The sequence below is a fragment of the Fragaria vesca genome, linkage group LG3 (genome assembly GCF_000184155.1).
Source record: "Fragaria vesca subsp. vesca linkage group LG3, FraVesHawaii_1.0, whole genome shotgun sequence".
In the NCBI taxonomy this organism is placed as follows: Eukaryota; Viridiplantae; Streptophyta; class Magnoliopsida; order Rosales; family Rosaceae; genus Fragaria; species Fragaria vesca.
Window position 1 is genome coordinate 5332088 of NC_020493.1, and position 25566 is coordinate 5357653.

Genomic DNA, 25566 nt, shown 5'->3' on the forward strand with positions numbered 1-25566 from the left:
ATATATATATATATATATATCTGCATGTAAAAGATCACCAAACAGTCTACATTTATCTTTAGTGTGATATCTGGTTAGAGTTCTTTGCTATATTCTGTCTATACAGAAGGTGTAGTGGAGGAAAAAATTATATATATAAGATGCTTTCACAAGTACACTCTAAAAGCTACGTTTAGTGTTATAATGAGTTCAGATATCTCCCTCTCCCACGATTCTGATCGTGGCTTTTCTGCTTGTTGTTTAGTACTTGGAAAAACTTTTGTGGTTTCTTCGAACTCAGCTGCTGTGATAACTAGGTTGATCGGATCCTCAACTGTGAAAGCCTTATGAAATGAACGAGTCCTCTACTTCATCCTAAAGATTTTCCCTACTTTTGTCAGTTGTCTTTACCATGTTTGTGGCAGAGTTCATTATATCATAGAGTGCAGTGATAGCAGTCTAACCACTTGATCAATTAGGCAAAAGCATAAATTACTTGTAAAGTAAGAATCTACGAATAGCATTAGTGCTTACATGCATTCCGTCAATAAGAACAAATCTTGAAATTCATGTTTGATGAAGGATGACATATCAATCTGAACAAAAATGGGGGCTTTTTGGCTTGGTACACTAGGAGGGTGCTATGGGTACACTCGTAAACGCAGTGCTATTACTAAAACATGTTCAACAAGATTTAACATCATTACTCTGAGGAATTCACAAAACCTGTGCCTTTAACTTTTATTCATAGTTCTTTGACCCCCTGCATGGTCAATCAGGGATTAATAAGAGATTGCTGAAATAATGTAAACAACTTTGCAAATCTTCATTTCCAACTTAACTGAGGGTATTGAACCTCAACTCTAGGTCTCTAGTGACATAGGATGGGACGGAGTTAGAATAGAGATGAGAGATCTCAATTCAATTTCAGGTAACTACAACACAGACAAAAGAATACAAACTTTACAACATTGTGGTGACTAAATGCCTCCAGATTTGATTTCTCTTTAACCTCTCTAGGCCCCTATCATTTTATACAGTAAACAAAATAGCAGAATGCACAACATGATACCCATCGTAACAGGAAGACTTTAGACTTGGTTGGAATATCTATATATGCATCATTGCCTCTTAGATAATTGTTTAATCAACCCCTTGATAATCTTTCCAAACCACATCAAGTTCATTATTGCTAGCACTGCTGGTACAGCAAAGACCAACATATATCCAAAGATGTGCATCTGGATGACCTGCCCATCCAATTAAAGTACATTAGTAATGAGATAAACTGACACCCTGAGCTTATTTAGGAAATTCAGAGGTACATGCTTTCTGGATTTGCAACTTACCTGATCATAGTGCAGGTAAACATGGTAAAACATGTAACCGAACAGTAGAATCCTGGCTCCCTGCATTCCACAGACTTTTCTGGTAAGCATTATTAACACAGATTGATGCTTAGCTATATGGAAAATACAGCATTGGTGTTTTCAGGGAAGAGAAGAATGTCTATATGAGTTACATGTCGGGCGACAAACCATGATATCTATACATACAAAAATTTAAACAAAAAAGACGGGTATAATTCAACACGAGTTTTAACTGACCAGCCATGAAAAAAATATCACAATGCCGTTAATGAGATATGCGCTGGACCTCTTCATACCAGCTGTATCAAGATACCTTCATGCAACCCAAAATCATATTAGACAAGAAAGCATACACTGAAATACAATCTTACTGGAGTAGTAACCTCTCATACAACCTTATGAAATACAATCGTATAAAACTTACCATCTCATATTGATCTCTGGAGTAGTGATCTCAGAGATGAGGATCATGTATGTATAAAGTTGCCCTTCCCCAGAAAACATGGAGTACGCTACCGCAATTCCAGCAAGTGAGTGATGGAGGACCTGAAATTGAATGCCACCATATTATGAGTTACGCAGCCTCGGAAGAAGTACTACAAAGTACAAACAAAGATTTGTGTATAGATATGTTTGCTTCAGCGTTTTCTCTTTTCCTCTTTTATTCTTTCCAGTTCTGTTCGTGCAACTAAGGAAATCAGAGTCGAGTATTTTTCTAACATTGGTTTATGATACTTCCGACCCAGATGTCGGGAAGGTAAGAACAAAAAGGACATGCACCTATAAACAAGAAACGTATACATGTGTGTTCTCATACTAATAGAAAAAAATGTTTCCATAGACAATATACTTACATACTCCATTCCACCTAAAGAAGGATATAGCCACAGTAACATTCCTAGGTCCGCACAGAAGTACCCAACAGAGACCTGGCATAAATAATAGTTATTAAATTTGTATTCACCAAGGATATTACATCTGTTAAAAACAAACAATTCAGAACAATCAAACTGAAATGTATATCTAGGTTAAAGCAAACCCAATACAATAAAATCCAAATCACTCATCAACTTTTAAGAGAAATTGGCTCATGGGTTTATTATCCGCGTCTAAGCATGGTCAGATGATGACCCATCATATCATAAACATCTGGAAAATTAGGTTTACATGAAAATGCAGAAGATGCATGGGTGACTTGAGAATTAATTAAGATTACAAAGTATGCTTTCGATAATATAACAACTCCACAAGCTTAATAGTACATCAGCAGTGTGTGAATCATTACTAAGATATGTGTAACATAAGTACAACATAAAGAATGTGGACTCTCTTGAGATAGTCAAACTACAAGTGTCACAAAAGTAATTATACAAGAACTAATTATTCAAAAAAAAAAGGAAGGTTATACAAGTGATAGGAAATTTCAAAACCATAACAAATCAAGAATCATCTATTATCTCAATGGAAGTCTTTCTTAAATTATTTATCCGTAAGTAAACCAAACCATCTTGAAGATTAACTTAAGCATCTCGCATTGTAAAAGTTAAAGGCTCATTTTAAGCACCTCCTGACAGCTAAATACAATTGAAAAAAAATAAATGTGCATACTCTTATACCGGGATTGCAGGTAAATATTCCACAAATGAGTAAATAATTCAAAAGTTATATATTAAACAGCAAGTGCATACCCCTAATCCAAATACAGACAACGATGAGCTTCGAAATGTAACAAGGCCAGCTAGCTGTTGGTCTGAAAAGAGATCGGACCAGAAAACAAAGTACAAGGAAAGAACTGTGATAAAAATAGCATGGATGCTGGAGATTCCTCTGCCAAAATTATTTCCTAAAGTTAATAACCGTACATTTTATGATAACTATAAATGTATTAATGTGAAACAACTGGAAAGTGAGAACATACTCACCGACTGTTCCACTCGATTCGTTGGATTTTTGTAAGACTAGCATAACTTTTGATGTAAAAGGTACTAATTAACTGGGTAAGATCATAGACCTGCAATAGATAACGAGTTAACAAGGAACTAGTAAAACAAAACTACAACCTAATTGATGATGCACCCAATGGCTTCAACTTTAAGAATCAATTGAATATTTGAAAGGATTGAACAATAAGAGTATACCAGTTTGCACAAAAATATTCCTCCAATAACGGAAGTATATGGCATAAACGGATCCGCTAGTAAGTAGCTTTTAACCAGATCTTCAGCCTGATTTTGGTAAGATTTAATTGCCATTGCTGTCTTTCTGGGCACTGCCATCGTGACAGATTCCTAGGACGATATTTTGATTAGCAGCTTTTTTTTACCTCTTCAATTTCTTCCCTTTTTCATTATCATCTGTCCTTCACCAAAAACGGAGAGCAAATAAGCTATCCAGGATATAGTCCACAATCATAAAACATGCATCTGAGAGTGACATTCTAACCGGTGTTACTTAAAATAGCAGATGGGTAAACTATAAGCAAAAGAAATGTAATACTTGATTGCGTTTTCTCATATATATAGTCCATAACAGCAGCTACCAACTAACTCAATAGAATAAACAGGACGCACCAGTGCATCTTAATCTGTTGAAAACAAAGCAATTGGACAGGTATTGCACCTTTCAAGTACTAACACATTTTTTAGATTAACACACCAAATGAACCCGAAGCCAAACATAGAATCAATAACAGATTAGATCCAAGCAAGACCTAGAAGGATAGAGAGGAGAAATTAAGCAAGAATCCATCTCCGACTGAACTATTTTTCAAATACAAATGTGTGAACAGACAGTAGTAAACACAAATACTCAACAGATACTGTAGGTTAACACTGGTCAAGCAACAAATCTGGATTTTATGACTGACAAGAACACTTTTTATACTCAACAGCAGAATAGAAAACCAAATAACCCAACCACAAAGGTCATATGTGCATTTGTAAAATGGTGATGAAGCTACTTAGGTCAATGTAAGATGCAGCAATCCATGAATATCATCATAGTTACAGAACAACATCAATACAAGTTATAGGCTACAGATTTGAATAGACTCCCAAATAAAATTAAAATCAAAGCAGTGTGCCCAGAAACCAGTATACAGAATCAAGTGTAGAAAAAGCAAACCCGGATCCAAAAGCTCAACACAAAACACATGAACAATCAAGAGGGTATTCATAAACCACCTTCAGCATGAGATCAGAGAATAAACAAAACAAGATTAAACCTCTAACAAAACCCAGAAAGCTAAACAGAGACTACCAGCTAAGAAATCAAATGGGGAGGTCTCACACCATTAGCATGAAGTCCACCAAAACTCTCCAAAACTCAGATGGGCATTTGAGAAAACAGAGGAAGCAAAGCTGATCAATGCCAAAAGCAACAAATCCCCAAGAAAGTGAAAAGCTTGAAAGGCTGATGCAGATGGGCAATTGATGAAAATATAAATGGGTTTGTTGTCAAATTATGATCATCACCAGATTTTGTCTGAGATGGAAATGCAACAAACCCGTGAAAGATGAAGAACGAAGCAAAGGGTGTAATCAATGTGAATGTGAGTGTGTCGAATCTACAACCGAACAGAGGGTGTTAAAAGTAAAGGGAAGAGTTATTAGTTAAACTGGAGAAAGGGGCCAAAAAACGAGTAGTGTTGGGTGGAATTTTGGATGCGTGTGGTTTTAGGTGTGAGCAAAAGGAGAGCCATTGGGTTAGTGTGGTATGCATTTCATGGTAGGCAAAATCCAATCGAGATAGGGAAGTAGTAAGAAACAAGAACAATGTGATTGGCTTGGGTATTTCGATTTCAAGGTTTTGTCTTTTGGCAAGTTTAGTAGGAAGAGAAGATAAAACAGAGATAGGTATGGTCCTCTTTTGTGTTTGTGCTTGTAGGGCAGTTGCATATTAGTCAAGAACTCAAGAAAATAGGTTACCTGTTTAGATGACACTCATGATAGGGTTTGGATCTCCATGTCTTCATTTACTTTGAGTTTCATTTTGTAGGTATATTTCTTAATTTTGAAAACTGTGAATTAGGAAGGTGTCGTATGAGTACGTTTCATTTTTATTTATTTATTTTGAATAAGAACGTGTTTTATATACATATTAAAAGATAACAAGTGATTGAATCTGATTCTGTTGTCTTGGTCCAACTGATGCAAAATTCCAACTTTGATGTTCATCATTTGGGTTCCCTTCTTCGTGGTTGCAAAAACATGATGAACAAGATGGATGATGCTCAGCTCTCTCACATTTTCAGAGAGTGCAATGCTACATCGAACTCTCTAGCCAAATACAGTATCCTTCATGAGTTTGGTCTTGTTTGCTTTGACAGCTCTCATGTTCATGCTGCTGATGACTTCCTTGATGACTTATGTTCAGTCACTAGAGCTAGGAAAATTGGCAACTGCTTTATTATTTAGTCTCTTTTCCTCTTTCGTTTGTGTTTTTTAAGCACCCTTTGTAACTAAAAAAAAAGAAAGTTAAATAACAAGTGATAAAGTTTTATTTTATATTTAAAAATTATAGACTAAGAAAACTAACAAATGTGGAATAGAATATGAAAACTAAATAATAAAAAAACGAGGTTACCTATTTCACTTGATTTTCTCATCATGAATCTAGAAATTTTATTTATTGAAAGATGGTCAATAAATAAAGTATGAATAGTTAACAAAAGAGCTCATTTGTATATTAGAAGGAGAGAACTAAGGATACCAAAAGAGCCTATTTGTGGATTAGAAGAAGAGAATTAAGGATAAATACAACCACTTGAATATTATGATTGCCAAATTGAAAATTAATGGAAATCTCAAGCACTTATAGTGTTTACTAGCTAAGCACTTGAAATGTATCTTAACATCAGATTGGATACTAAGCAAGTAGCATAATGATTGTCCTTGATCTTTAGACTTCACCTAACCATTCTCAAAGGCAGGCATCATCACAAGAATCACTCATTCATTCTCCCATCTTCCTCAATAGGCACACATAGCTAGCTATATTACTATATAGACTCATGTGGTCATATATGCTAATGAAATTACTAATTTAATCATGATAAAAAATAAAATGTCAAAGCATATATGCAATCCTAAAAGTTAAATATTATTCACAAATAATTCAATATGTTTCTATGTAAAAATGAGTAGCTTTTTGAATCTAATATAAATAAAAAAATATATAAATATTCTAACATAAGTGTTTTATTTAGATTTAGAAGTGGTAGATCATAAGTTCAACTTAAAGACCTTAAACTATTACATGCTAATAAAAAAACAAATAGTTTTGCCTAACACCAAAATCAATTATGAGTGGTTAACAATTTATCATGTTGTGATCTTCACTTCATAGATCATTGAGAGGACCAAGTCGGATGACCATAATATATCACGATGGAGCTCGATCAGTAGACAATTCCAGCATTACCCATATTGAAATCAGACTCATCATATCCATTTGTTTGAATATAATGTCCTTTTCATCATGGGCAGCATTTCTGAGTAAATTAACCAGCTGGCTTTGGGTTCAAGTTTGCCATGAATACAGATGCTCTGCTCAAACATCTTGTTCTTCCTCTTATATTTTGGCTTCGTGCAGTTGTCTTCACGCAAACTTATTGGCCATTTGCATTTGTTGTTGAGTATTGAAACAACCAGGAAATCTAAATGAGTGGTATCATGTGGCATTTGTTTTGGTTTGGTGTAATATGACCCATATAGGTTGGTTATGGAAATTGATTATTAGACTGGATTACACTAATGAATGAATGCGAGTTGCCTACGCATTTTACACCAAACGCTACCTCTTTGGCAATGCTTAACAGAATCTTTGAAGGAGTGGAATGTTGATAGTTCAATTGTCAAAGCTTTTTGTGATACAAGTCTTGAGAAATTTGAAACCCCAATTTATATCTGCTTATATTAAAGTTTGATGTTGCTACAATATCGAGTTTTGTTCATTTTGATAAAGAGGGCAACTCATGTATTGATCAAACGTATAGTACACATAACAATTCAAATTCCAGTCCTTCGCGTCTTGAACTCCCAGGGATCAAGATGTGGGAAGGTCTCACCTCAACTGCCAAATCCAACTACTCTTGAGTGGCTCTAAAGTGGCGTAATCTACTCGTTGCCTAGCCATTGTTTGATTTGGTTCCATCGATGGAGGGCCGTAAATCCATGCCTAAGTCGTTCTTTGTCAAATTGGTTATGACTAAATTAAACGTTTAACGGATTGGACTCCCATGTTTAAAGTGTGCTAGCGACTTTGCCTTTGTGGTTGCAACATGCCATGAATACGGTGAGGAAATCGTTGATGCGACTCATCGGAGTTACCGGTCGTCAGATGTCGTTGGGATTTGTTATGAGTTTGGGCTTTTTTACAAATATTTTTGGGCTTGGTGCGGGCCTATTTAACTAGTTTAATTTTACTTATCTATTACTTGAGTATTGATATCGTCAAATGATCATGTATAATCTATGTATCGTTGTGATGTATTTTATGTATTGTTGTGTCTTGCGTAAAAAAAAATTATTTATTTACACATAACTGATAGAGCAAATTCAGAAATTGCATTTCTAGCTTGATCGAGTTATAATATATCAACATAACATTAATTTAGAAAACATGACATTAAATTTTTAAAAAAATAGAGTGCAACTCACATTGTCTTGCACTATAAAAATTAGTCTTGAATAAATAACAGAGCGGCTAAAATCCCCAAACCCCATTGTAGGGTTTTGTCAAAGCAGCAGACAGGAATTGTGTACTCACTAGTCACTACTTTGGTTCCTTCTGAACTCCGAAGATATCAGACGCAGACATAAACTCCAAGGTAACTCTCAATCGAACTTCTTTCAATTCAACTACTCATTCCCGCATGCAATTGGTTCTCAAAAGCTTCTATGCCCAGAAATCCAATCTCACTATTTCTTCATCTTTCAGAAATTTATAACTTCTTTGCATTTCTTACAATTCGTTCTCACATAGATCATGGTCTCCTCTGAGCCTCTTTGAATCTTCATCTCTTTGTTTCCGACCCTTTTCCATGTTAATGAATAGATTCTCCAAAAGGGTATTGAAAATGATTGCGCAGGTCAACAATCTAGTACTCTATGCAAAACCTGTTCATGAAAAAACCACTTCTATGCAAAACCCATCTTTTGTTTCCATTCAAGTTCGATGCTTTTCGAGTTCTAGGCTTACCCATCAGCCAAAGGCATCTCTTTCTGATTCAACCCAAGTGGTCACTTCTCCTTTTGCTAACCGGGTTTCTAGAACTGCTAGAACCGAGGGTCAGGAGGCCCTTTTCGATTACCTGCATTGTACTCGAAGCTTCGGCTTCACTGATGCAGAGCATATTAGCAAGAACTCCCCTAAGTTTCTTGAGAATTTGCTCTCCAAGATTGATTGTGAGAAAGAGGTTGCGAGTCTTTTGAGAAGGTTCCTTCGCTATAATCCGATTAATGAGTTTGAGCCGTTCTTTGAGAGCTTGGGTTTGAGCCCATCTGAGCTGCCATTGCTTCTACCAAGACACTTGATGTATCTGAGTGATGATCCTGTTATGTTTGAAAATTTTCAAGCTTTATGTGATTATGGAATACCCCGGAGTAACATTGGTAGGATGTATAAGGAGGCAAGGGAGATATTTGGATATGACTGTGGAGTATTGACTTCAAAGCTTCAAGCTTATGAGTATTTGGGGTTAAGCAAAGGCACAGTTGTTAAGCTTGTTAGTTGTTGCCCGTGGCTTTTGATTGGTGGTGTTAACAATGAACTTGTCAAGTTTCTTGAAAAGTTGAAGTATTTAGGCCTTGGAATGGATTGGATTGGCGGGTATGCATCAGATAACTGCACGTATAACTGGAACAGAATGCTTGAGACAATGGATTTTCTAGATAATGTTGGTTATACAAAGCAGCAGATGTGTAGTTTGTTTGAAAGAAATCCTGCATTATTGTTAGAAGGTTCTGGGAAGAATGTCTATGTGTTGTTTGGCCGGTTACTCAAATTGGGTCTTGAAATGAATGAGGTTTATTCATTGTTTATGCAATATCCACAGGTCTTGTCAGTTAAGTCCACAAGATATCTTTTGCAGGCACTAGACTATTTGATTGAGGTAGGAATGGGCACGGATGAGATTGCAGATGTTGTAGTCAGTGACTTGGAATTTCTGAGCTCCTCTCGGCTGAAAAGACCCAGTACTGTACGTAGAGAATTAAAGGTTGGAAGAGATGGTCTGCTGCAAGTTATAAGGGAAGACCCAAGGAAGTTGTTGAGATTGGCTTCAAAATCTAAAGCTACAACCAGCAAGCAAGTAGTATCTCAAGTTCCTTATAATCATCTAGAGAAAACATCATTCTTGATGAGATTGGGTTATGCCGAAAACTCAGAGGAGATGATTAAAGCTTTAAAAAAGTTCAGGGGTAGAGGTGATCAGTTACAGGAGAGGTTCGATTGTCTGGTAGAAGCTGGCTTAGATTGCAATGTTGTGATGAACATGATAAAACAAGCACCCATGGTCCTTAACCAGAGTAAAGACATGATTGTGAAGAAGATAGCTTGCCTAACAAGCTGTATAGGTTATCCACTGGAATCATTGGAGGCATTCCCGGCATATTTATGTTATGACATGGACAGGATCAATCTTAGATTCTCAATGTATTCGTGGCTAAGGGAGAAACGTGCAGCAAAGCCTATGTTGTCATTGAGCACTCTTCTTGCATGCTCAGATGTACGATTTGCAAAATACTATGTAGACATTCATCCTGAAGGTCCAATCATGTGGGAAAGTTTAAAGAAGCAAAAGAAGCTAAGGGCCAAGTAGGATCCTTGTAACTTCCATTTTACCTTGCTGGGTTATTAATCATAATACCATCTTACATGGGAACCAGGCATTATTGATTCATTCATGCTTCTATACAGATACTGAGATACATTCATATTAAATTCTGCTCATCTCTTCTGGTCTAAGATTTTACTTGCTTTCAATCCCATTTTGCCAGCCCAAGCCTAAACAGCTTAATAACTTCCATCAACTATGAGAAATCAAAAGCTCGTGTTCGCATCCCGTTCATTCCTGTTGAAAAGACATTGGCCTGACCGCCAGAGTGAAAATAGAGGGCAGTGATGTGAAATGGATTCTTTCCGTATTAATATTTTTTGATCGAGTTGTTCTCTCCATATTATTATGAATACAAAGTCATAGCATTTGCTTTCAAGAACTCAAATTGATCACGTATGAGTATCAATTGGACAACAAAGATGGGCAAAACTAATTTTCATTGATCAATATGCCAACTACTGGGAATCATCTTCTAGAGGACAAAGTAAGGATAACTAGGCACTTGCTAGTTCGGAGAAGTAATTTACAGGGCAATTTGCATCTGCTGAGATTTTATGACAGCAGAAGTGTTTTTACCTTAGCAGGCTTTATAGAGAATTAAATAATCTCATTTGTATTTTTAAAAATGAAAATACAACAAAGGCTTCCTAAGATGACTTTCGGTAATATTTTCATACTTGTATTTTTATTTTTAAAAATAAAAATGAGATGAAAACGTGTTCGGTGAGACATTTCTGAAAACTTCGAAAATGAAAAATGAAAATATTTTCAAATTTTACAAAGAAATACTGAAAACATCAATGTGACATTTTCACATTTTTATTTTTCTAATTTAAAAAATATGAAAAATGTTTTTCACAATAAATTACCGAATACATTTCTAAAGTAGAAGATAACAATCTCTTTTCACATTTTTATTTTTAAAATCATTTCAAAAAGTATTCTGTAATATTTGTTGTTATTATAAAGCAATAAATACTGTATTTAAAAATAAAAATGCAAGTAGGATCCTTGTAACTTTTATTTTACCTTCCTGGGTCATAAACTCATAATATCATCTTACATGAGAACCATGCATTATTGATTGATTCATGCTTCTATACAAATTCATTCATGTTAAATTCTTCTCGTGGTTGATAATCTTTAATCTTTTTATTCACATTTCAGCATATGCCTTGTATTCGATCTGTTCAGCTGATCTCATACCTTTTATCTGTTACCTCCCACATTCTCCCTTTGTTTTTGGTTATTTAAGTACATATATCGAAAGAACTGGGAACATGCAGTTCCTACATGTCGTGCTGTTGTGTTCTAAGATTTTATTTGCTTTCAATCCCAATTTACCAGCACAAGCCTAAACAGCGTGATGATTTCCATTAACTATGAGAAATCAGGAGCTCGTGTTCGCTTCCCCTTCATTCCTATTTCAAAGACATTGGCCAAAGTGAAAACAAAAGAAGTGTGATGTCAAAACTCAAAAGGTTCTCTTAAATATTATTATGAATCTTAAGCCGCAGCATTTGCTTTCAAGAGCGCAAATTGATTATGTATGAGTATCAAATGGACATACAAGCTAGGCAAAACCTTCCTTTGATAGAAAAGCCAATGACTCAAAATCATCTCCTGCAGGACAAACTTACGCTTGCTAATTTGTAGAAGTAGTTTACAGGGCAATTTGCTGCTGAGATATTACAGACGACAGCCACACTATTTGCTTGTAAGCAACTTTAATCGTAAGTAACTTTGAAAAAATTTACTTGTAATTGCAAGGCTTGTTAGATACAATTTACATGCCTAAACTATTTTCTAGTCTTGTGATTTACACCAACTTTTTTTGGAGATGATGAGGATGATGAAGAAGTCAACCCAGAGAGGTTGAGCTCCGCTTTGTCCTTGCTAAATGCCTTCTGGACTTCATCCTTGAGCTCCATGAAACGCATCCTCTTTATTTTCTGCTCGTCAGGGGTACCCGTCTCAAGAAAGAACAAATCAGGCAGGTCATCCTCCATAAACTTATCCAGGACTTCTGAGCAATGAGGGAAATAGCATCTACCCATGTTGACTGCCACCACAAAGAAGGCTCAAGTGAGAAGTACAACTATGACAGCACAAGTGTTTTTACCTAGCACACTGTAAATGCTTGAAATCACGAGGCTTCACAGAGAATTATATAACTATGATAACAAGTGCTTTTACCAGGCAGATCAGTCCCCCCTAATTAAAACAATAAAATATGATTCCCACATTGATGCTTCTTTCTGAGAAGCAAGGCTTAGTTTTTGGCTTATCAGGGCAACATATCATAGGACACAGGCTAAAAGGGTATGCAATTGATCATTTAATGGATAATGTAACATGAAAGGATAATAATGATATTCTGTTCACCAAAAAAGAAAAAAACAGAATACTGATCTTCTACAGAAGATCATGATGTATTAGTTTCAAGGGATGGAAGAGGGATTTCAAGTTCTCCACAAAAGCAGGGTCAAGGGATGTGAAAACTTGATTATGTATTTGTTTTAGAAGCTATCTCAAACTCTTTTCCTGCCAAGGGCATGACTAAGCTATTCCCAGGTTGTAGAAAAGCACTTCTGTGCGTAACTATTCAGACACTAAAAGTATGAATTACCTGTTTTCATAAGGGATTCCAACCTAGAATGGAGTCTTTTCTTCTGCACTGTGGGGGTCTCGTTTAAATCAACCTCCATCAAATTCCCGCTTGAGCCTTTTGATGGAGAGATTCCAGCAAACTCAGATGTTGTGTCGGATTGAGCAACGACCATGGCTAGCTTTGCTTCACTAGGGAAAAACAAACGAGCAAAAGCCACTGCAATAAATAATGCAAGTCAGGCCTCATCCAATAAGGCAAAAGGTATTATATAAGAGGATCAGAGGCACACAAAATCAATCAAAGATGCAACAATGAAATGATGGTTGAGGTATGAGCAATTTAATATAAGCGCAGTGCTGGAGGCAGGGAAAAATATGAACGGGGGATTCTTTCATTTTTCTCGAATCTCCTGCACATGTGAACTGACAGAGATACAAATTTCATTCTATTTACTGGTTCAATTAATTCACTGTGACAAGAGAGTGATTACCAACAGCATATTAAAGTTCAATTACAAACCTACGTGATGTGAGACCTCGAAGCAAAAAAATTGTTTTCTTCTAGAAAAATTAACCAAAAGACCAAGAAATTTCTGAGAAAAAGCTACTGAGTATGACCTACCATTATGACGCCTTCACTAACCAATTGAAAGAATGTCTTAGAAGCTTTACCTCTGTTCTCCAGGTACAGCAATTTCATGTGCAGATCATCAGCAATTGTTTGAGAAGACACAGATGCATCTCCTGCCATTGGATTCTTCCGCATTTCTCTCTCTAGAACATCAATGCAAATTCGGTCCTTGTTAGTTTCTTGCCCCTGCACTGTTTTTGAATGATAGTCCTTTGCCCTTGTCAACCGCCGGCAAATACTAACTGCACTTTGACCATCTGATGTCAGCTCTGATGCACGAGCTCCTTTACTAAGAAGCAATACTATTATTGATGGCTCTCTGCGCATCACAGCAATATGAAGCACGGTATAACCCCGAGGATTACGAAGGTTAACATCAGCCATACCCAGACCAAGAACTTCAGTAACAACCTTAGGATCACAGTAGGCTGCAGCATAGTGGAGAGCATGGGCTTCATCTAAGGTTATATTCGACTCAGATAAAAGAAGTTTCACAAGTTCAACATCATCCGAGTCTAATGCCTTATGTATGCTCCTAATTCTTTTTTCACGCAAGGGGTCCACAGGTGGAGTGCTCAGTTCACTAGCATGTTGAGAATCACGACGAAGCAGTTTAATTTTCTCTGCAACCTCATAAGGAAGTTCCTTGTCAATACAGATGCTATCAAGATCTGATCGTGCCACTCTCTCTATGGAATGAGTGACAAGCTCGCTCAAATGACAGTGGAAACCAACCACAAGGATTGGGATGACATCTTCTGCCATAGCTTTCCCAACAAAATTAAGAAGGCGTCGCTGCAAATACATTAGATAACCCAATTAGAATAGTTTCCAGTAATCTTATTATCTGAACATATAGTTTATCTTTATGAACGAACTAAATACAAGTGATGAAAAAGTGCTGCAGTTACAAAATCATGGTAAGAGAAGATTAGCCTATTGGCACTCTTTTTGCAAAGAAGAGACAGCCTATTGGAAAGTGTGTGGTATATCATATGCCTCCATGCCCCTCACAATGACCTTTTGCCAATTTAAGTTTAAGAATAGAACTTTATTTTTAATTTTTATTTTTAATAATGCCATTCCAAAGTGAATCTCAATTAATAATGCCATTCCAAAGTGAATCTCAATTCTATTCTCTAGAATTATTTTGCAAAGACATAGATAGATTTTGTACGAGTATATTTTTTTGGTTTAACTCATATAAAAGGCAACTTTTACAATCTCTCTAGATATCAACGAACTTGTACAGTTGACTGATTGCTAACATAGACAAAATCTCAACCAGAATGACAGAATAACAGAATACCAACCTGGAATACTGAAACCAAATCCGGCATTTGGAAAATGGAAGAGGCGTACATCAATTCCACAGCAAAATTGATTGCAGGTCTACATGAGTCATGGGCACATACATTGTGCACACAAGTTGACACCTCAATGGGAGAAGGCTTCAGCTTTCCGGTATACACGTAGTTCAAGTAAACCAAAAATGCTTCATATCCAACGTCCCCATAAGGTAGCAAATCCTTCATTTTATACTTTGGTTTCCCCAGTTTGCCCTCCTTCTCAGAATACCCCTTTTCTTTCTTAAATAGTTCACAAAAAAACTTGCTCCTAGAAGCCAATATACATCGGTGAACACCAACAGGATCACCCTCAACAATGATTTCGGCATCACTATAATCACAGCCAGAATCAAGCAAGAGCTGCTCCAAACTAGAGCTAAGCTTGGTCAAACTGATGACTTCAAGACTAGGCAAGGCTTCAGAGGAAGATAAGTTGTGGCTTATCGAACCATTTGATAGATGGGAAGATGAAGTGAAGCTCAAAGAAGACGATGGCTCACCTGAATTCGCCATTAATCTACTTTACAGTTTACACCTAAAGCTGGAGCCTAGGATGCATCAACTGAGTGCTTCAAGGTACTCAAACTCGTTCCTCCGTATAACCATAGCCCTAAAATCTAAGACTTCTTCTAAGCACTTCAAACACAAACCCTCAAGTCACTATGATCTTGCTGATTTGATTATAAGAAAGAAAAACACCACCCCTCAGTAAACAACAGAGTACTCAAAACTGAAACAAAGGGATGATCCAATGTGATGCAAACTGAAAATCAACAAACTTAAACACACAAGACAAACGAATCAATCTTTCTAAGTTTTGGGTGACATTCAATATACAAATTTGAGCTAAACAGCAAGACCAACCATGTCAAATTGGGATCAAACAAAAACAGCCTTCCAGAACATTTACTACACCAAATGCCTACAAACCCAACTCAACTGAACTACAAACAAGTAAAATGTTGGGTAAGATCTAAATGATCTAATTGTTCACAACAGAGCTTATATAAGAAAGAAAAAATCCAAACTTTTGTACTTGCACACAAACTAGTTAGTTCCCTATCAAATCTTAGTTGAACTTGAATACCCAGAATCAGAAACACAGTCTAGAAACGAAAAAGGACGAACCTTTACAACATTAAGCGACAAAAACACAACTTTCCCAGAAGCAAATGAAGCTTCAATCCTGAAAGTAATGAGAATGGGACTTGAGAAACTTCATTTTTCCCTTTCAAAGCTATAGAGACAGAAAGATCAGATTTTTATTATTAAAAACTGTTGCCAGATATAGAGAGAGAAGAACTGAAGAAGAAAGAGAGAAATTTCGTTAGGGGGGTGAAGTCCCTTGGGTGACGATAAGGATGGCATCAGCGATCCCAGCTGGGGCGTGATGACATAAACAATGGCGTCACGCAGTCGGTGTAAAATAATCTCCCTAGTCTTTGTTTAGCTTTTCTGTGGAGGGAGGCTTCTCTCTCATAAGGCCCAACAGGGTCGAGTCATGACTACGTTGGAAATTGCGTGAGAAAGAGAGGGAGGAAAAGTACAAGGATGGAGTTGCTGTTTTGGTCACAGACTTCCAAAAACCAGTGACAATAATTATGGAGGAAAATATGGTCACACTCGAGAGGTGGGAGTTCTTTATTCGCAAGCAAAGCAAAGAGTTTCCTGTTGAGGAAGGAAAGTCATATAGAGCAAGAATGCAAGACGAATCTGACATGGATTTAGAAATTTTTCTTCGTAAAAGAGCTGGGTGTGTATTAACAAAAAGTTAGTTTGTTTTCGGAAAATATAATGATGAAAGTATTTAAAGTGTCATTTCGTACATTTCGGTTAAATTAAATAAATGAATACTCTATTAAATTGAACGAATGAATGTCGATTTATGTTTTATTTTTCAAACCAAATGATTGAGGGAGGGATATTCGATGGAAGATTTTTCATTGATATCGCTCTTGACTACAAACCTCTAGCCACTAAGACATGAATAGTAAAGAAACAAGATTTTACGGTGAATTAAAATATTAAAAAAAATCGTCATTGTATTCATTTTCTCTTATATATAAATTCATATATGTATTTTTTGACCATCATATCATATCTGATTGTGATGACCAGGCCTTACTGAAATAAAAAATAATAGATTAATCAATAAAAATCTTTTATCACTCATATATATGTTTTATTTTCTAAAGATAACGAGCTAAGAGAATAGATCGAATTATTGGATGCAGGCTAGTGCGGGACAGGTTATGGCTCAAACCTAATTCAATCAACTTCATATGGTTTGATAATTCATTAAACCATATCTATATTACAAAAGCCCAATCTAGATACTTGGGTGACCCGCTTTCCGGTTCGGTTTCAACGTGGTTTTACATTGTGCCCGGATTCTAGTTAGCCCAATAACTAGGCCCAACAATAAAATAGTTAATATCAAAATCTTTGGTATGATATGATCGAAGACCAAGCTCTGTGAGTCTTTGGTGCGATATGGCGATAGCAACGGCCTTCTGTGTTCATAGCAAAGAGAAAAAAAAGATGAATTTCAATTTTGTATGATAACAATGATAAGGCGCCTCTTAGGGTTAGAATTTAGAAACTTAAAAGCTATACTACCACCGGTGCAATTTACAATACAGTTTGAATCAGTACGGTACGGTGCGATACTGTATTTCTAGTGTGAAGTGCTGCCCACCCCTACAATTGATAGCCTCTCTGATGGAAGAGACCATGGTGAATCCTGTGGAGGTGAGGACACCAACTACGTTGAGTTTTCTTACCTATGTGGTCGGCTTTTAACCAAAAAAGAGGCGGTGGTTACGTCGTTCGTAGCGGTAATCTTATTTATTTGAGGGTTGAAAGAGGGAATTCTGTTCAGGCAGAAGAAGGGATGTTCATCTTCCTGTTTATGGATCAAGAGAAGAAATTTCATATTCTCAACGAATGCCTCTAGTTATTTAATAATTTCATGCTCTTGTTTTCGAAATGTGATGGAGTATGATGAAGTACCAAGCCCCTATATGATGTAAAGTTGATGCATATAGAACATTTTCTTATAACATATAAAACTATTAGCTGATGCAAATCAACTCATCCATAGTTGATCCTCAAAACTCGTTTGTGGTCATGTGTTTAGACTGTTTACCTAAACATACATTTGTTTAAAAGATAAAGAAAATTAAGCCATCTCTACTCTATTGTCCAATGAAAAACCATGGATTATCGTAAAGCAGCCCGTGGCGATTCAAGGCCCTATTGCTTACGTCATACTCGTAGGCCCAATTAGACTTTCTTAATGGATTTGGATTCTGCTCACGCGTGACGCGTCTCAGAGGGTAGAGTCCAAGCTAATAATCTACAAAAATAGCACTATTTTGGAAAGCGACGACGTATATATGCATGCCCACTAGGAAATTGCTACATGTGAACTTGTAGCTGTATAGTGACGTTTTAGCTACCACACTATAATATAGGGATGGTCCAGGTCAACATGGAAAAATGCATGTCTTTTTAATTGCATAACTTTAGCGTGTGTAGCTCGCAATAAGAATAGGATGCATGTGTTTTGCACCTCATGACTTCAGTCATCAGGGCCGGTTCTGAGATTTTAACGACTTTGAGACGGAGAATGAAAATGTGGCATCTCGAAGTATATGTATATCCTTATAGGGTGGATTTAGGTGATTAAGGTGAAACCGTGAAAAGACTTGGTGAACCCTACAAATAGCAGTCTATGTGTACGGAACTTGCAAAGCAGTTATTTGAAGTGTGTTACAAGTTGTTCAAAATGACTATAGCAAAACTAACTTTGCAAAATAAAAAGAGTGAACTTCTTTAATTATCTTCCTTAAACATAAAGACTTATGTGTCCCGCACTCCCGCTACTAGGTAGGGTTAGACAATTGGTGTTAATTATACGCTGAGCTTCTTTAATTAGTTCAGAATACTCAATTCAATTGAGACATACTCACGTACATATAACAATTCATAACCTAACATGAAAGTAAGAAGCAAAATGTAATGCTCACTACTACGTTGCTCGTATCTTTCATGAATTACTTATAATAACTAAAAAAAGAAGTGGAAAATCGTCTTCACTTCTAAACCGGCCACGAGTGCGATAGGCGGGTGTGAACGCAATAAAATAATTACTGCAGGGCTGAGTCGGCTCCCTCAGACAAAGTAAAATTTTGGGACGTTTACAGTAGCCAATTAGATAAGAACAAAAAGAGCAGGGTAATACAAGTTAACCCAAACAAAGAACAAGACAGAGTAGAGAGAAAGATAGCTTGAGAAAAGAGGAGGAAGCACGAGAAATGAGAGGAGGAGGAGAGGAGAAAAGACTACACCAGATACAATACAACAAACAAAGCCACAAAAACCGTCATGAGCTTTGAGTATTTTTGTCGCTCCTGTTTTGTTTCTTTTCATTCCATAGGGTATTATATAAGTCTTTCTTCCGTGAACGTGTACATGTGACATTGACGAGCTCTATCTAGCTACTGTGGAACATATGAATGTGCATCATCATCTTATCTTTGTTCCAAGGTCATGACATAAATCCTCAGATTTCTACTAGATAACGATGGACACAAATTTCTCCTTCTGAAAAGATCTGCAAGCTAGACTGCTACAATACCACAACTTCATGTCATATACTAGGATTACTAGCTAGCTCATATAATAGATGCATTCATGGATGTGTTTGTTAGTTAGCATTAATGTACTATTGTAGTTCGGAAAAATTTTAGAATGTAAGTAATATTATAGATGAGTGTATCGTTTAATCTAGTAATATAAATCTCTCATTCGTAAGTAAGAGATTGTATAATTATTGTACATAAGATTATTTTTCTCAATAATGACATTTTTGAACACATACATTTGTTTAACTTGAAATTAAGGTTTAGTGTGACAATATGCATTGCCTAAACCCTAATAAAGTAATAATCCATTAAATTATCCCTCTTTACCTTCGTATTATGATTCCCTAATCATCTATTAATTTCATGATTTTGTTTCTTTCCCTATAAGATTTGAATTAGTACCTGAGGAATTGTGTGTCCCAACTCAAACAAGAAGCAGCACCCTTCTCACATGTTCCAACTTCCAAAATATGCTGCATATTTTGGTGGTAAAATCACCAAGACAAAGTCCCTAATCAAACAAACCCATCCATCAAGCTCTCATGGAAAACTATCTCAAACCCGGTCCAGAACCGAGGCTCACCGGTTCAACGTCCACCAAGGGCGGGGTCAATATCTCAAAAGGCTAAAAGGAATCAGCCAACCCAAACTCCTTGTCCTCATTTCTGTGTCTTCTCTCAACTCTTCCTGCTCGTTCCTCCTCTATCGTTTTAGCTGTCTTTTTGTAGCTTTTGGGTTTTGGAGAGAATGTCAGTGAAGCTTTTCCACATACACATCTCTTCTTCAAATTCAAACTCATCATCATCATCATCATCATCATCCCTTTCCTCCTATGGCTGCTTCTTCCTTACGAGAGTTACTTACAGAAGAAGCATATCATCGAGGGAACAACAACAAGGTCGTCGCCAAAACCAAAAAGCCAGTCAAATACAGAGTTGCTCCGGATGAGTCTCTGGCTTTGTTGCCTATACATATCTGCCATGATCGAAAAAGCTACGATTTCTCCAAGCACAAGGCTCAAAGCTCTGTTCTGCGAAAAGGGTCGTCTAGAAGAGTGAGTTCTACTTCAGAGAGGTCGCACACCAAGACGGTGGTCTCGGAAGGCAGTTCGAGAAGAACAGAGCCTGCAGCTATTGATGAAGTTGCCACTAAAGCTGTAGTGTCTATTCTCAGCGGATATGCGGGTCGTTATGTAAAGGATGAGGAGTTTAGAGAAGAGATTGAGGAGAAGTGTAGGGCTTGTTTGGCGAGGAAGAAAAGAGATTCGGATAATGGAGTGCTTGAGACTCTGGAATCGGGTGTCGAAAATGTTAACAAGTTGGTGCTGAATCCAGTTTTTTCGACGAAGGCAATGAGAAAATGTATTGAGAATTTGAGCAGAGTTGTTGCTTCTTTGGATGCCAACAAGTCCAAGATGAATGCTTCGACCTGCGGAATACCCAACTCAAATCTCTCTGCTTGTGCTCAGCTCTACTTGGCTATTGTTCACAAGATTGAGAGAAACGACTTGGTTTCTGCTAAGCATTTGCTTCAGGTTTTCTGTGACTCGCCGTCTTTAGCAAGAACTCATTTGCTTCCTGATCTATGGGAACATCTCTTTCTTCCACATCTTCTTCATCTGAAGATTTGGTACAGTCAGGAGATTGAGGTTGTTTCACACTCATTTGAGAAGGAGAAGAGAATGAAATCCATAACCAAAGTCTATAATGACCAAATGGATTTGGGGACTACAAAGTTTGCTCAATACTACAAAGAGTGGCTCAAAGTTGGGTCTGAGGCTCCTCCCGTTGCTCCTGAAGTACCTCTGCCTTTAGTACCATTTAGCAGATCAAGAAGAAGGAGAGCATCCGATTCTTCCGCGTCACATTCCTCATTGAACAAAAATTTGTAAGTATTACATTGACGCATTTCAATCATATTTCACAGATTAGTAGTTTATTTCTTTAGTGTCACTGATAATTAATTTCCCAAATCACCAAAGATATCAGGCTGTATTTGGCTCAACACTCGAAAGGCGATCAGTGGGCCTTGATGATCGCCATGGAGTTTCCAATGCTTCTTGGGATGTAGATGAACAGGAGAAGCTGTATGAAGATGAAGCGAAGGCAGACAACTACAACAGTCTCAGTTGTGTTCATGTGGGTAACTGAATTATTTTTTTCCTATTTTTAGTAATATGGCTGCAAGTGGAGGTTCACATTACATTGTCATCAACTTATCATTGTCTGAATTTGGCAGAGGGAGGACAGTACTATACGAAAATCATTGAGCCAAAATCATAGAAATCCAAAACCCGAGTTATGGCCCGAGTCTGATCAGACAAAGAAATCAGACTATTTTGGATTCTTTAGCTGCCAAAATGCACCTACTGAATGCTTGGTGAATAGGAATCTCATAGTTAAGAGTAATTCAGTCCAACAAGAAGACACTTCCCACCTTCCTTCTAGCAATTTAGGCAGTGCTATTAGCATTCTTTACTCGTCGGATAGTCTAAGTGATTGCGAAAGTGCAGTTCGTGCAATTACCAAAGCTTGGTTGGACTCTCATGGTGATCCTGTCATTGAAGCCATTTTATCCGAGCCACCGCTTATCCAGGGAATGCTGGAGGTGTTGTTTGCTTCCTCTAATGATGAAATCTTAGAGCTAGTAATATCGGTTTTAGCTGAATTTGTAGCAAGAAATGACCAGAATACAAAGATAATACTGAACTTTGATCCACAGCTTGAAATCTTCATGAGACTTCTAAGAAGTAGTGGTCTATTTTTGAAAGCAGCTGTTTTGCTTTACCTGTTGAAGCCAAAGGCAAAACAGATGAAATCACTTGAATGGGTGGCACTAGTCCTTCGAGTACTTGAGTTTGGAGACCAGTTGCAGACCCTATTCACCGTACGATGCAGCCCTCAGGCTGCAGCATTGTACCTTTTGGACCAGCTTCTTACAGGTTTTGATGAAGATCGGAACTTAGAGAATGCTAGACAGGTGGTTTCTCTAGGAGGGTTGAGCCTTCTAGTGAAACAAATTGAGAAAGGGGATACTCATGAGAGGAACAGTGTTGCTTCCATCATTTCATGCTGTGTTCGAGCTGATGGAAACTGTCGAAACTACTTAGCTGATTTTCTGGACAAGCCTTCACTTCTTGAACTCATTGTACTCGGAAATGGAAGCAACTCAACTTGTTCTGCATTTGCTCTATTGATTGAAATACTCTGCCTTAGTAGGTATGCGTTTATTGTGTGTCCTTTTTCAGTCCTTTGATGTTACAGTTATATTCTGATCATCTAAATGATTGCTGTCAGACGAACGAAGATCACTAAAATCCTAGATGGACTTAAAGAAGGATGCTGTGGCTTGAACACAATGCAAATTTTATTGGTCTATCTGCAGAGAGCTTCGGCCGAAGAGCGGCCCTTAGTTGCAGCCATATTGCTACAACTTGATCTTATGGTAAATCTATTGTTAATCTTTATGTTTTTCTTTTAATACTGTTGGAATAAGGTTTTGGCAACCTAGAATATGGAACCGTCCTAAATTTATGTACTTTTAGCTAGCAGCAAACTGTACATAAGGAACTCAAATTTGTTGTAGACTTTAATGCATATATCTTGGATAGTTCCATTATGGAGAAGCAGTTTTGTTGCAGGGAGATCCTTATAGATGCAGTGTATATAGGGAAGAAGCCATTGAAGCAATGATAGGCGCTTTAGATTGTCAAACTTGTGATGTAAAAGTCCAAGAACGGTCAGCGAGATCTCTCTTAATGTTGGGAGGCTGGTTTTCATACACAGGAGAGGCATCAACAGAACATTGGCTTCTACAACAAGCAGGTTTCAGCTATTCGTCAAGGGATTCATTTCACTTCAGAGAAGGTTTTTTACACTCGGTAAGATTTCTGTCACTCTTAACCGGCATATAATGTCACCTTTTGTGTGGTCTGAAAAATAATTTGGTTATAACAGTAGGTTGATTCTTGTAATTTTTTTCAATAACTAGAACGAAGACGAAGAAGCAACAGAAAATTGGCAAAGGAAAGCAGCCATTGTTTTGTTTAGAAGCGGTAACAAGAAATTATTGGTGGCCCTTTCGGATTCCATAGCAAATGGCATCCCGAGTTTAGCACGAGTGAGCCTTGTGACATTATCATGGATGAGTAGCTATCTCAGTACAGTGGGAAATGAACATTTGAAGTCCATGGCATGCTCAATTCTGGTGCCTCAGTTGCTCGAGTCACTGAAGTTTCACAAAGATGTGGAGGAAAGAGTACTTGCTTCATACTCATTATTGAACCTTGTAAAAAGTTCAGGTATGTTTTCCCACAAAGAGTAATTGCTGCTGTATTATTCTGGAAAATCATATATTGATTTTTATTTACTTATCGGAACAAATTGCAGGTGATGAATACATCCCCATGCTCTCATCAGTGGACAGAGAGGTTCTCAGCAAACTCCAGAACCTCTCCTTAGTGACATGGACAGCTAATGAGCTTATTTCAATCATCACAAGCAACTATGAGGACTAGAATTTATTCCACATCAAATAAATACCCTGGAGGCAGTTATATTAGCAGTACTGTAATTGTAGAGTGTCCTGGAAAATTTTCTTATTTCCTATTAAGGAGTGTGTTTGTGTTCCCACAGATTTCTTTCTTAGCTGATTTGTATAGTGCAGCATATTTGAGTACTTGTGAATACACACACCTCAAATTGAAATCCACATACATTTTTTCCTTTTTTGGTTAACACATTCATAAAAAGACAAAATTTAAGTTACCAAAAAAGGGAAAATGGTGTGTGGATTTCAATTTGAGGTGTGTGGATTTCACATCCTTTATGTGAACAAACATGTGTATAAAGTTCAATAGTTTCCTGATCACATTCTCTAACTCTCTTTATGGGTAGATCCTCATCTATGATACAACAAACTACAGAAGTACTTACATGAGAAGAGTAGAAGACATTCAGTTTCACTCATTTTTTGGCTTTTAGACACCCTAATGTTTTTACTCTCCAAAAATAGCAAGTTAATCTCACACGGCCATGAACTATTTACCCTTCTTCCCACCTTAAAGAGTGGTCAACATCCAATCTTTGTCAAAACTTACAATCATTGTAGAAGTCTTGGCCACAGTAATGACCTGTCATTCCCATATCCATTCAATTCCCCAACTCAAGAAAATCTATTATCTCAAATCCAACCAGTCACTGAACTTTCGCACTTAGGCAGTTTCTTGATAAGCTAACTCTGAATCCATTTACAAAGAGCAAAGCCAACTGTCTAGCTTTCTTGAGTTCTTGACATGTTGCTGTCACTGGCCTTGTGGATTTTACAGAAGGACCATCTCCAAAATTGGAAACCAACAGCAAATGACAACTAAACCAAACTGCAAATTCTCCATCGAAAGCTTAATTCTGAAAGAGATAACCTGCAAATAATTTCCATGGTCCCCTTCACCCCACAATTATAGGACTGCTTCACTTCACCTTTGGCAAACTGGTCACATGACTCACCCAGATAAGCCAATTATACAAGATAGAAGTTGAAGAAAACTATAAACTTGCACCACAACTAACTTGGAGGAATCTAATGACATACAGGACCACCAGTAAATACAATTCCAGTAGATCTACAAACCTACAAGGTACAGTGTCGTATATGTAAAGGATCTAACCCTATGACCGTAAGGATCCAAAAGATCCAAATGATTCCCTTCTGATTATATATAATCGTCTTACATAGACGAGTGTAATTTGTACCTCCCACCTTCTAAGCTTTGCATAAACGAAGCCTGACAAGCATCAATGACAACAGTAGTACATTATTTGAATACAAATAATATGAATACAAGGCCTGGAATCATATGAATACAACAGACCAAAAAATAGAAAAAAAGAATCATATGAATACAAATACAATAGTAGAGTAAGAAAGTGAACCACTTGAAACAACAAACCCTATTTCCAAGAAGAACCCAAAACCTTATTATCAGAAACTAAAAATCCAGTACATTCAAGACTAAAGACATTCAGGAATTTTGTAGAGAATTAAGAATTTCACCATTCAAGGGGCACTCTCAACTACTTGAGCAGATTCTTATGTCTGTTAATCTCATGGACATCATCAGTCCGGCCACCGAATAGGCTAG

At 37.1% G+C, this 25566-nt stretch overlaps 4 protein-coding genes across 5 annotated transcripts; 2 read left to right on the plus strand and 2 right to left on the minus strand.

Annotated features, from left to right (window-relative positions):
- Window positions 1-782: 782 nt before the first annotated feature.
- Window positions 783-4910, minus strand: LOC101306602 (transmembrane protein 56-B-like). The gene is made up of 9 exons (XM_004293685.1): window positions 4640-4910; window positions 3488-3703; window positions 3272-3360; window positions 3038-3176; window positions 2204-2278; window positions 1774-1895; window positions 1587-1662; window positions 1329-1388; window positions 783-1229 (listed from the first exon to the last, which is right to left on the minus strand). The coding sequence occupies exons 2-9, from the start codon at window positions 3623-3625 to the stop codon at window positions 1101-1103; spliced, it is 828 nt and encodes a 275-aa protein (XP_004293733.1). The 5' UTR covers window positions 3626-3703; window positions 4640-4910; the 3' UTR covers window positions 783-1100.
- A 3517-nt stretch (window positions 4911-8427) lies between these two features.
- Window positions 8428-10170, plus strand: LOC101297047. The gene has a single exon (XM_004295430.1). It carries the CDS (start codon window positions 8428-8430, stop codon window positions 10168-10170), a length of 1743 nt encoding a protein of 580 aa, XP_004295478.1.
- Window positions 10171-11672: 1502 nt separating this feature from the next.
- On the minus strand, window positions 11673-16103 carry LOC101306890 (regulatory protein NPR3-like). Of its 2 annotated transcripts, XM_004293687.1 has the most exons (5): window positions 15279-16103; window positions 14743-15194; window positions 13471-14224; window positions 12818-13015; window positions 11673-12250 (listed from the first exon to the last, which is right to left on the minus strand). In XM_004293687.1, exons 1-5 carry the CDS (start codon window positions 15289-15291, stop codon window positions 11988-11990), a joined length of 1680 nt encoding a protein of 559 aa, XP_004293735.1. In that variant the 5' UTR covers window positions 15292-16103; the 3' UTR covers window positions 11673-11987. The 2 variants fall into 2 exon arrangements, with proteins under 2 accessions (XP_004293735.1, XP_004293734.1); XM_004293686.1 differs by having other exon boundaries at window positions 14743-16103.
- Window positions 16104-20259: 4156 nt separating this feature from the next.
- On the plus strand, window positions 20260-24073 carry LOC101297335 (putative E3 ubiquitin-protein ligase LIN-1-like). The gene is made up of 7 exons (XM_004295431.1): window positions 20260-21314; window positions 21409-21565; window positions 21666-22645; window positions 22724-22871; window positions 23068-23307; window positions 23418-23727; window positions 23816-24073. Exons 1-7 carry the CDS (start codon window positions 20260-20262, stop codon window positions 23941-23943), a joined length of 3018 nt encoding a protein of 1005 aa, XP_004295479.1. The 3' UTR covers window positions 23944-24073.
- Window positions 24074-25566: the final 1493 nt, after the last annotated feature.